The sequence below is a fragment of the Sparus aurata genome, chromosome 5 (genome assembly GCF_900880675.1).
Source record: "Sparus aurata chromosome 5, fSpaAur1.1, whole genome shotgun sequence".
NCBI classification, from domain to species: domain Eukaryota; kingdom Metazoa; phylum Chordata; class Actinopteri; order Spariformes; family Sparidae; genus Sparus; species Sparus aurata.
The window spans coordinates 20,582,775-20,594,722 of record NC_044191.1 but is presented as its reverse complement, the minus strand read 5'-3'; the positions used below and the strand labels follow the sequence as shown (position 1 = coordinate 20,594,722).

General features: G+C 41.3%; 2 protein-coding genes across 2 annotated transcripts; one reads left to right on the top strand and one right to left on the bottom strand.

The window, feature by feature from the left end:
- Positions 1-4,112: 4,112 nt before the first annotated feature.
- On the bottom strand, positions 4,113-7,063 carry h2az2a (H2A.Z variant histone 2a). The gene is made up of 5 exons (XM_030416835.1): positions 6,908-7,063; positions 5,748-5,825; positions 5,502-5,615; positions 5,253-5,382; positions 4,113-5,051 (listed from the first exon to the last, which is right to left on the bottom strand). Exons 1-5 carry the CDS (start codon positions 6,908-6,910, stop codon positions 4,990-4,992), a joined length of 387 nt encoding a protein of 128 aa, XP_030272695.1. The 5' UTR covers positions 6,911-7,063; the 3' UTR covers positions 4,113-4,989.
- A 536-nt stretch (positions 7,064-7,599) lies between these two features.
- On the top strand, positions 7,600-10,871 carry LOC115581600 (transcriptional activator protein Pur-beta). The gene has a single exon (XM_030416834.1). The coding sequence runs from the start codon at positions 7,650-7,652 to the stop codon at positions 8,577-8,579; it is 930 nt and encodes a 309-aa protein (XP_030272694.1). The 5' UTR covers positions 7,600-7,649; the 3' UTR covers positions 8,580-10,871.
- The last annotated feature ends 1,077 nt before the right edge of the window (positions 10,872-11,948 follow it).

Genomic DNA, 11,948 nt, shown 5'->3' with positions numbered 1-11,948 from the left:
TTAAGAATAATTTGAGAGTTTGCAGAGGCTTCATAATCAAACTTTTCTGATTTATTCTCGACATCAGTTTTAGTTAGGAACATGAACGTGATGATCCGGTAAAGGAGCAGGTAATCTTGCTCTGTTTCGGAGTCATATTTATGTGTATCCAACAATTGTCCAGGCATTTCTGCTCCCCCTCCCAGAGATCACCTGTGAGTCAAACAGAGTAGACAAGACAGGATTGCATCTACTGCAGGAAATACACTGGCTAAGGATCAAAAAACCCAAACTACCACTTTAGGTGCAATATGCAAGAATTGCCCACCTGTCAAATTCATACTAAAAAAAAAAATATCGCCTAGGACTCAGCATACAATCAGAGCAACCACTAACTGCTGCTAACTGTAGCTAGTTAGCTCAGTTAGCCGTGCAGCTTGCGGCTCTGACAGGTAGCTCAGGACCGGGGCAGTGTTATTGTTCAGCACAGGAGCTTTGGACATGTAAGGGCCTGGGCTAGCTGGTTAGCATGCTAACTTCAGTTTATAAATCTGCAACACGGTACGGAGACATTATAATGTCAACACTGTTGTTTATTCAAAGTCTGTGGATGATTTATTTATGTATTTTTTCAACTTAAATTCTCACATTTTGCCCCTTTAACTGAAAAAAATTACTTGTGACTTACTTGGACTCTTCTCATAAAGGTGCACTATTTATCAGAAGATTCTCGTAGACTTGAGTCTGTGGTGGGACAGATTGTAACAGTGGAACTCCTCGTATTAGGCATCAATTAATGAATAATTAGATATAGTTGGAGTAGTTGGAAACATTACTGTCCGTGGTTTAAAAAGAACAGATAAGGAGAACTTTTTGTCAAAATTCAGTGTGTTTTAGCTGCAGAGGGAAAGAGTGTCAGAGCCATCTGCAGTCGCACCGACAGCCTCACTAAAAGCTGTAGACCCACAGACCCACACATACAGCACACCACTGGTAGTCTGAGTCTGATTTAGAGGACGTTGTGTTTCTCCAGTTGAATCTGTAAAAGATGTGGCTGATAATTGAACAAAAACGTAATATTAATCAGTGTGGCTCAAATCTGAGGATTTTCTAGTTTAAAGAAAGGTCCAGCTGTCACTGCTGCTCCTGCAAAGGTCAGTCCTGTTATTGTCATGATACGATCCACGCTGTCAGCGCTGGGCTGTGGCCACCACAGCATCCTTTGTCATTTCAGAGTCATTACACCTCTGAGTCAGACATGAGTAAACAGAACTTCAGAAAGTTTTTCTTTTCCTTGTATAAACAGTTTTCTGTTCCTGTCACCCTGGTTGTTCTTCTGCAGTCTCATCATTCATCTCTTCCACATCATTTGCAGCTCATGTAACAAAGAGACTCTCCGACACCTCAGCCAGTGGGAGCTGCAGAGCAAATAATGAGACGAGCACGATGCTGAGGTGTTAGGATACAAAGGAGAAAACCAAAGGTAGAGTCTTGTATGTTTCTGTGAGGAATCAAAAGTTAATTTGGAAAAGTTATTGAAATCTAAAATTGAGCACGAGTGAGGCTGCATAAAACTTCCAAAGAGTCTGATAATTGTTAAACGTGCTAAGAGAAGTTGATTTTTTTAGTCTAGTTCCCAAATAATGATGCTCTGGGAGTGTTTGACGGGTCAGTCGCCATCCTAAAGTGTCAGCTCTTGATCAGTTGGTATGAGACTCAAAAATCAACTTGTCTTACCAATAACATCTTTAAGACTGCATGGAACAATTCAACATTTTTAGGAAAGAGGTTGAAAGAGAAGATCGATAACACTAACTGATGCCCATATGCTAAGTATGAAGATAGAATCAGTAGCCATTAGCCTCCATTGGCATTAAGAAGGAGTGTAAAAGAGGGAAACAGCTGGCCAGGGCTCAGTCCAAAGAGACCATGTTTCTCTGGCACAGTGCAATCACTTCACTTTAATGTTTTAATGCTTTGCTCCTTGTACGGATTAACCACCACTGGACACAGACGAGATAGCTCTTTCCCCTTCAAGTCCTTGTGCAAAGCTAAGCTAACCGAGAACTTGTTAATGCAGAATGATTCCTTTGATTTAATCTGTAATTACCCCCTTTGACACTAAAAAGTGTCAATTTTTTTACAGACTGAGAAAGAAACTGCCCTGGTTTTCCTCACGTCACATTAATTTTAGATATGATCTTGCCATCTAGATCTAGAGAGTTTTACCTCCGATTGAGGGTTAACTGAGTTCTCAACTGATTGGAAAGCAGGAAAAAAAAAACTAAAAATTGAGAAACAGCATGTCTGCCCCACTGTGACCTTGTGGTAGTTTCAACTCCACAAAAGGATCCCTTTTGAAAGTATCCATTCATCATACTTGAGTAAACTTTAATCATTATACAAACACTTCACTTTTAGACAGACTCAGAACAAGTTCCACCTGGATGATCAAACAAACTTGTATGAGCAATATGAGTCATTTCGATCGCAAAGTAAATAATTTCAATACTTCTACCACCACTCATCTCTTCACAAACATTGACTGAAGTCAGTGTTGTCCTTGTTCTTAAGCTGTACTCCTGCCACTTGGAATGGCTGTCATGTCAGCTGAAGTCAAGTCTCTCAAAGTTTTGTTTTTCTACAAACATCTCTAAGCATCCTCAACAGCACCAAAGGCCTTCAGAAAAATTACCATAGCAACACAAATGACATAATAAAAGGCTAACAGTGAGAACACAACTGACATATTTCAGCCCCGAGCAGCAGATATTGACAATATATATGAAATACATTACATGATTCTCTCAACAAGCGGCTGAACTGGCTTTGTTCACGTTGGATAAACTGCTCTAGGACATCATTGGAATGTGTCATTTGTTCAGATGAATGCCTTTGAGGCATACAGTTCAGTGTGTGTGTGCGTCTGTCTGTGCAGCTCATATAAAGTGATACATCTCCATCTTTCTGATCAATTATATCAGGATTTGTGCTTTTGCATCAGCCTCTGAACCTCAGCACATTGTACAGCTGTCTGGACCTTGTATTTGTGGTCTTGCTGGTGGGTTTTATATAGAGACATGTAAGACTCTATATGCAGGAGACACAGACAGGCTGTGTTTTGCTTAAATCTAAACACACCTTGAAATATCAATACAATAATCAATTGTGTGTATTGAGAAACACGAAATCCAGTTTTCAGTGAGTAGTGTTTTCATTATCATTTTATCTATTTTCTAATTTTATCTTATTTTGTTTTAATTTTTTTCACAAGAATTGATTCAGGGCAGCAGAACCTCATTTCAAATCCCAATCCCTAAAATTTGAAATTACAATCATGCTTAATAGCAGAAAAATAAGTATTTTAATCAAGTGCAAATAATTATAATGTATTTTATGTATGAAAAAGTATAGTCTGGAATCCTGGAAATTCAATTTAAAAGTAGCAGGCAGATCCCTAGTCATATATCCTTATTTTAATATGTTATATCCATTGTATTCCTGTAATGCATTCATATAGCAGCAGAAGAAAATAATGCCCCAGGAATTTCAAACATGCGCCCAAAAATGTGTTTCTGTTACCACATCAGGTTTGTCTTATTGTCATGTTGCTAATGTGGCACATTTATGGTGCATCTCTGAAGCAGGAATGGAAGGAATAATATTATATGCTGTTCATCTCAGTTTTCAAAATACCTAGATGTTGTTGTGAATGCCAGTGGCTCCCCCTGCTGGCACATTGCAAAGCTGCAGGAGAAATCATGTGGCTACTCTGTCAGAAATGTCACATTTTATGGTGAGGTAACCAAGTTATGATCTTTATGATGGTCAAGTTATGATTCACTTTGTCAAACAAAGTATACTTTTTTTAAACCAAGACAGCATAACAGTCAACAATTCTTTAAAACGCAGAAATTAACTTGGTGCAACAGTTCTAAATTATGAAATTAATTTCTCCTGCTGAAATTATATCCTGCTTAAATAATCCAGATGTTTGACAACTATTCTGTTAAACAGACAGCATTGTTTTACCACCCTCCCATGTACTGTTGGACAGCTGAAGCACCTCAAACATCACATACTACACAACTCCAAAATGAATGTCAAGTACTGGTTTCAAACGAAGCCATGGATAACATGCAACGGGTATTTATTCAAAGATAAAATACGTCATTTCCCTGAACACAGCTTTTAGAAAAGACTCTTGACTTCTTAACTTGAAAAATGTTATGGATGGGACATTTCAGTTTGTGCATACATTTAAGAACTGTGGGTACACTTCAAAGTACTGATATGGTTCACATCTGCCAGATGTTCGCTCTTCTCCATACACCACGGTACCAATCACATAGCAGTGGCACGACAGACAGATGGCTCCACAGTGAGGCAAAAACACTGCAGGATCAGAATCCTGATTGCAGCAGTGTTTAATACATTTATGAACTGCTAGTAACAACACAAGAAGGTAGCAGAGGTTGCAATAAGTAGTTTTCAAAGATATTTCACTTTGATGTAAAAAAATTCAACTTTTAATACATCAATATCCTTGTGCAGTTCAAAATATTACAGTAAGTCAAGAGGAAAAAAAGCACCATCTCACATTTAGCTGTTATTCATGCTGATGTCCAAAACAATCTGCTTAAAAACTTGTAATATAGTAAATATTGTAACTTCAAGAAAATAACCACAAAACAAGTTTTTATATAAAAAATGGTTTTAACAATTTCTTTTTTCAGTATAAAACATTACAGAGTCCCAGGCCAATCAAACAAATTCACTGTCACCATTTGAAATAATCATGAACTCCCCAGTCAAACGTACTACTATAACATACAAAGGGTTTTTTGTCGTTAAGGGATTTTATGTACTTTTTTTCTAGTTATGGGAAAATATTACAACACAAAGCCTAACAATCACTCTTCTTTTGCTATAATATTAATAAAAAAGAACAAATGTGAACTCCTGGTCCTATCAAAGCCCAAGCCCCGAAATTTCTGGTCAACATGGCATCTATGCAGTCTTCTGCTGGCCCTTCTTCCCAATGAGGGATTTGTGGATGTGGGGAATGACACCTGAAAACAAAAGAAAACATTAGTGAGACCAAATGTTTGATGCAAAAGCAGTTGTGAGTGGCAGAATAATATTTCTACTGAATATAACAAACAGAGTGAGCAGATCACTGCGGCACTGAAGAGAATATGACGCACATACAATGAAGACAATCAATCAATCAATAAATAAGCAGATTTTTGTTTGGGAAACTGCCAGCTCACCTCCTCCAGCAATTGTTGCCTTGATGAGGGAGTCCAACTCCTCATCACCACGGATGGCGAGCTGCAAATGACGGGGAGTGATACGCTTCACCTTCAAGTCTTTGGAGGCATTGCCCGCCAACTCTAGTACCTGAGAAAAAAAAGACCACGAATGACGCAAACAGCACCATCTCACACAGAAACACGATATGACGTGATTAACAGTGTGCAATATTATCAATAAACATGCACAAAATTGGGAACGCTTACTTCAGCAGTGAGGTACTCAAGAATAGCAGCACTGTACACAGCTGCTGTGGCTCCTACACGACCATGACTGGTTGTGCGGGTCTTCAAGTGCCTGTGGATACGACCCACTGGGAACTGGCAGGAAACAGACAAGACAGTGGTTTGAGTCAAGCAAAAAAAAAAAAGGGCGAACCCTCTGTGACCAGGAAGGTTGGCACACAGGATATGCAGTAAAACCACATGCATATAAGAACCAAAGAGATTTACCTGCAGCCCAGCCCTCTGGGAGCGGGACACTGCTTTCGCCTTGGCTTTGCCACTGTCTTTTCCTGCCTTGCCACCAGCCTGCATGGGTTGAAATATCAAACAAGCGCATTAGATCAGACAAGCAAGACAAAAAATCTGAAGCAGAAATGTGAGGCTCCAGTGCTTGTACTGTGTGTGAAAGAACAAGCCCTGCATAGCAAGAACTTGACAGCATCCCCTCATTTGTTTGAATGAAATTTAACCAAATAATAGCTGGTGAAGTGGTTCAATGACAAAAAATGGAAATTAACCAAATAAGAAAGTCAAAGCAGACGCACCGCATTAGCACGTCAATGGATAACAGATGCCGATTAAACTAGTATTGCTTTCCCGCCAATCAAAGGTAAAACATAAACACAGAAGAGCGGCATCAGTTGTTGTTGCCAGAAATTGCCCGCATAAAATGATTAAAATCAAAATAACCACATGAAGTTGAGAAACCTAACACAGACTCGTTCTAACAAAAAAACACGAGATGCTGTTAGCGGGCTGCTGCCACAGACCCCGCGACAAACACAAAACAGACGCGCCGCTTTAAGACGGTCAACTGTGAGTTTTCATTCACAAATTCCAACAGGAGAAAAGTTTGCCTCAAAGTCAACTAAGCTAGGCACAGAGAAATCATAGACTGAATTTTTCTCCAGTTCACTTATTTGTGGAGGTATTGTGAACGACTTACGGTCAACTACGAGCAGTGAACCAACCGTTAAGCTAATGAAATAGCTAAACTTAGCTTCTTGGTTGCTAATGGTTGCTAATCCACCTTTCAGAGGGGCTCGGGCTACACCGAGTGAAAAAACACGTTAATATGAAACCGGATTCATACTTTTAATGAAGCGCTTCGTTTCTGCAAAAGATTAACTATCCGGAAAAACAACCCATCGTGGAAAATATATCACTTCTACCGGGAAGGCAACAAAATTCAGACTTCTCGCGCTACTGGTAATGCTAACGTGTTAGCTGACAGTTAGCTCTTTAGCAAGCTTTTTGACCACACACCTTCTGCTCGAATTTCCTCAGTTTACATTTAAAACAACACTTTCTACAGAAGCAAATTAATTGCAGCACTAATGTGCCGAAACCCCAGATGATTCATTTAATATTCGCCGAGGCGCACATACCATTTTTCCGTCTCTTTATTTGATTGTAGAACTGAGTAGATACCAAACAATTTCAGCTCCCGAAAGCAAAGAAACAATAAACCCTTTCGGAAATCTTTTGGATGAGACCCCTCGTGGGAGTCCAGACAGCCAATCAGAGAGTGTGTTGTTACTTCGAATCTCTGTTCCGACCAATCGCCAAACGGCTTGCAGAGCATTCACCCATCCCCCACCGTAAGATCGCCGTGCCTGCCTTTGCGCACGAAACCAACAAGTAGGCGGGACTGTGAGTGGAGTGTCCTTCCAGGGGCATCCGTCCCAAAAATGCACAAAATACATAATCAGGAGGCCATTGTTGAATTAAATTCCTAAATTTCCGCACAAGGACACTCATCGCGTCTTCAAATACAGGTACTTCTATACTGACTGCATAGGGGAACTGGTAATGGCAACAGTAAATCATCAAAGGACAAATTACCCATTGCAAATATATGTTGGTACACAACTTTAACACTGACACGGACTGCTGGTATGTATTGCAAATAAAATGTATACTCGAATGTCATACAGGAGGCGGTTGTGTGTTAATAACAGACAGGACAACTGGCGAATTACACGCAAGCTCTTTATCTGATGTTTTGACTGGCGGCTGAAGCGGCCAATCAGAGCACAGCAGGCAGCGTCCGGTTTCCTCTGCGAGCTCGGCAAGCAAGGGGGGGTGGGGGTCAAAGATACGCAGAGAAACGGGCTGCTGGTGGCGAAGATGGCGGATGGGGACAGTGGCAGTGAGCGCGGTGGCAGCAGCGGCGGCGGCGGCGGAGGGGGAGGAGGAGGAGGCGGCGGGTTTCAGCATTACCAGCGAGACTCGGAGACCCAAGAGCTGGCCTCGAAGCGATTGGACATTCAGAACAAACGCTTCTACCTTGACGTGAAGCAGAACGCCAAAGGCCGGTTCATCAAAATCGCCGAGGTCGGCGCCGGGGGCTCGAAAAGTCGGCTGACCCTCTCGATGTCAGTTGCGGCAGAGTTCCGCGACTACCTGGGGGATTTCATAGAGCACTACGCCCAGCTTGGGCCTAGCACCCCGGAGCAGATTGCTCAGTCTTCCGGTGGGGATGACACCGGGCCTAGACGGGCCTTGAAGAGCGAGTTCCTGGTGCGTGAGAACCGAAAATACTACCTCGATCTGAAGGAGAACCAGCGGGGTCGCTTTCTCCGGATCCGACAGACCGTCAACCGAGGCCCCGGTTTCGGAGTGGGGGTGGGTGGCATCCCCGGCGCTGGCCTGCAGGCCGGACAAACCATCGCACTCCCGGCCCAGGGCTTAATAGAGTTCCGCGACGCTTTGGCCAAGTTGATAGACGACTACGGCGGAGATGAGGAGGAGCTGTCCGGCGGCGGAGGGGCCGGGGGCTACAGCGAGCTTCCGGAGGGCACCTCGATCATGGTGGACTCCAAGCGGTTCTTCTTTGACGTGGGATCCAACAAGTACGGAGTTTTCTTACGGGTGAGCGAAGTGAAGCCCAGTTACAGAAACTCTATAACAATCCCCTTCAAGGCTTGGGGTAAGTTCGGGGGAGCGTTCAGCCGCTACGCCGAGGAAATGAAAGAGATCCAGGAGCGACACCGGGATAAGATGTACGAGAGGAGAGCCGGAGAGGAGTCGGAGGGTGACGACGTGGAAGACGATTGATGGAGAGGTGGCTAACTTAGTTGTGATGAAGCTGACAACATGATGCAAAGCCTGGCGAGAAACGGAGAGAGGAACGACTATTCTGTGCATGACGAATCGAACTTTAAAATGCTAAAACAAACGGATAAAAAAAAAAGTATATTTGACTGAGAAAATTACTGTTTATATAAGAGAATCATGTTCTAAAGTTTAGGTGGATGTTATAGCTAAATGAGTGCAGACTGCAGAAGTCAGCTCCTGTATGAGATTCCCCATTGATATAAAACATGTATAAAAAATGTCACTATATATATATCTATCTTAACATATATATATATATATATATATTGATCGTCTATTTGATAAGGTCACGCACCTAGCCCAGCAAATTAAGTTTGACAGTGCTCAAGACACAGCAGCAGGCTGCCAGTCTCACTTCCTGGTTGTTATCCAATGGTAAGAGCTCCCCTGGTGCTGACCTGTAGTCTGTGATGATATTAAGGAAGTGTGACATACTCACAGAAGCAGGTGCAGAGTGGGAGTGAGACAGAGCGCCTGCATCACTCACCATGGCTGTGTGTGTTTTTTGTCTAAAATGACCTGTAATGGACCGCTTACCAAGACAGACCCACACCACCCGGAGCCACAGACTCAGCTATAGGGGGCATCCTTGGCATCGCAGGACATCCGCTTGGCCCAGCGAGGTCCCGTAAGGTGATCTGTTACAAGCACAGGACTCATTTGGATTTCCATGGACAATCCAAATAAGTCCAAAATGACCTCCCACTCTCTTCCTTCCTCCCTCCCTTCCCTGTCCTTCTCCCTCCCGGGCCATCCCTCAGGTGCTAAATTTCTGCTCCGATAGCTGAAATGTGGTGAGGCATGCTCACGCGTTGCTTGTTTTGTCTCAGTATTTTGGGGTATATCAGCATTAACCTGTGCCTGTGCATCATTCTCAAGAGGTCCAGGTCCAGAGCTGCTCAGCCAGTTGCTGCAGCAGAGACGTCTGTGGCAACTGATGATGTCTCATAAGATGCAGGCCCACGTCTGACCCCGGTGACCTTTTTTTTATCAAAGGGGATGCGGTGAGCTCAGGCCTCTTGCACTGGTCACAATTTTTTCGAGTTAAAAGCTTAATATTGCCGGGCTTGAGCTACGGTCTCAAGGGAATTGACCTTGTTGACGTATTTAGAGTGCGCCATTTGGATCCTTTAATCTTGAACTCAGACCATTGACGACTGAAGCAACATTCAGTCTGATTGTAAGAAAAATTAGGTGCTTTTGGAAAACACAACCCACAGTGAGGGTGCTGTACCTAAAGAAAAGAAAAAATAAAGAAAAAAATATATACTGGAAGAGATTTACTTACTAAAAAGATCAAGTATAGATAGAATTATTTTTCAAAAGAGATATATTGAATTATGTCTTAGAAATACGAGACATTTATTAGATAATGCTGCCTAAAGTGGCTTATTTAAAACACTAAACTTGGATGCAACTGTCCAGGGTGATATTTCATACCTGCTTTTTTTTTCCTAACATTTCTTTTATTCCTTAGAGGAAATTAAGAAGAGTACAACAAATTGATAACACAGTATGTTATAGCAATTTCTAGAAACGACTTCTTTGAAGTAGTTTGTCAGCAAACACTCAGCACTCCAGTTCACTTTACATAGCATCGAGCTGTCCCCTCGTTTCAGTCCAACCGTTTAACCATGTTTTGTCACGAACTGGCTTTCCATCAGTTGCCATACGACGCAAACACCTGCAATCATCAACATTTTGTCTTTAGTGCTCCTTTTAAAAATCTGATACATTTTTTTGCATGCCTGCTCTTACGCGGAGCTGCCTTGTGTTCTTTTCTTTTGCATATTCTGATTGCTGTATGATGGTATTTATCCATTTTTTTTGAGAGCGGTTTAAAGTTTTATTTTCTTGCAACGGAAACAAAGTTTACTTTTTAGCCTAATAATAATAAAAAAAGGCCACAAAGTTCCCATGCTTTGGGGAATGTCACTTTCATTGTCCCACTTCCTTTGGTGTGTAAACCTCTTGTTGAATTTTACTTTACCCACTTCAACACAACAAACGCAGAAATGCCATATGAAAAAACAAAACACCTGGGAGCAATAGTTTTTTTTTTTCTTTTCTATTGATATAAATATACTATATATAATATTACACAAGAGATTGAACTACATCCTTCTTCCTGTACTGTGTTACGTGAAATGGCAGCTGTTTCAGTCGTGTGTTCTGCTGTAATATTCTACCAAGTTCCTTTCAATGAGAAATAAAAAAGGTTTTTGCTCAGGAGAGGTGTGGTCTTTTTATCCTCCCCAAGAGATCACTCTAACTTCCCGGGGTGAGTGCAACAATGTGTCAGCAGTTTTCTTGTAATTGTTTAAGGTAACGGCTTGTTTTCATCATTGATTAACCTGCAGGTCATTTTAGCATAACCACTTTGTCCAAAATAATAATGAAAATGCTTGTCACAATTTTCTAGATTTCAAGGAGATGTGTTTAAATTCCTTGATTTGGCTGAGCCAGAGTCCAAAACCCAAAGAGGCCATTTTGATCTTTTACTTTAAGAAAACTACTCGTGAGAAAAGTAGACTTTCGTGTCTCGTACCCAACTCATCAAAATCCAAGGCTTTGGGCTGACCCATCCTACAAGCCCAAAGCATCAGTATTTGAAGAGTGATGATTTTGTTTTTTGTATCAGTACAACAATGTTAAAATACACTATTGCAAGAAAAAAGAAAATCCTGCATTCCACATCTACTAGCAAAATGTATTTAAAGTAAACTCATTCAATGCATAAAATGGCCCCTGTAAGAAATGTATTATTACATATGACATCATCACACTTAATAGTGACGCGTCTTAAAATTTACTAAAATTGCACTGCCAGCTGCTTGAGGCAGAGTTGGTTTGAATTATTTTACATGCAGTTGACTGGTTTAGTTTAGTAAATGTACTTAGTTACTTTCTACCCCAGTCAGGTAAACATTGGAGAAGGAGTTTGATAAAAAACAAAATCCCACAATAGTTAAGAATCCTTTTTCTTTCTTTTTTTTCAAGCTACTGTTTCAAAAAGCTGAACAAAGACAGTTTACTCAAGCGCAGTATTTGTAATGCTTTCTTTACCACTGAGTTTGAAAAGAAAGAGGAAGAATGAAAGACACATTTTTTTTTTTAATTTATTTCACCTTTATTTAACCAGGAAAGACTCATTTAGATTAGAAATTTCTTTTACAAGAGCGTCCTGGCCAAGACAGGCAGCAGCATAATCATACATACACACAAACACAAGTCATCTCTGTCAGCAGCAGCGTGTCACATAGGAGTTTACATAAATCAGCATGTAAACGTAGCATGTGTCAAGTTCAA

Excerpts from the sequence above, each read along its gene's own strand:
- h2az2a (XM_030416835.1), bottom strand. Across the intron at positions 5,383-5,501 it reads TTGAGTACCTCACTGCTGAA|GTACTAGAGTTGGCGGGCAA; the intron begins GTAAGCGTTCCC and ends TTTTTTTCTCAG. Across the intron at positions 5,052-5,252 it reads GGCAACAATTGCTGGAGGAG|GTGTCATTCCCCACATCCAC; the intron begins GTGAGCTGGCAG and ends TTTTGTTTTCAG.
- LOC115581600 (XM_030416834.1), top strand. The coding sequence starts at position 7,650 with ATGGCGGATGGGGACAGTGGCAGTGAGCGCGGTGGCAGCAGCGGCGGC.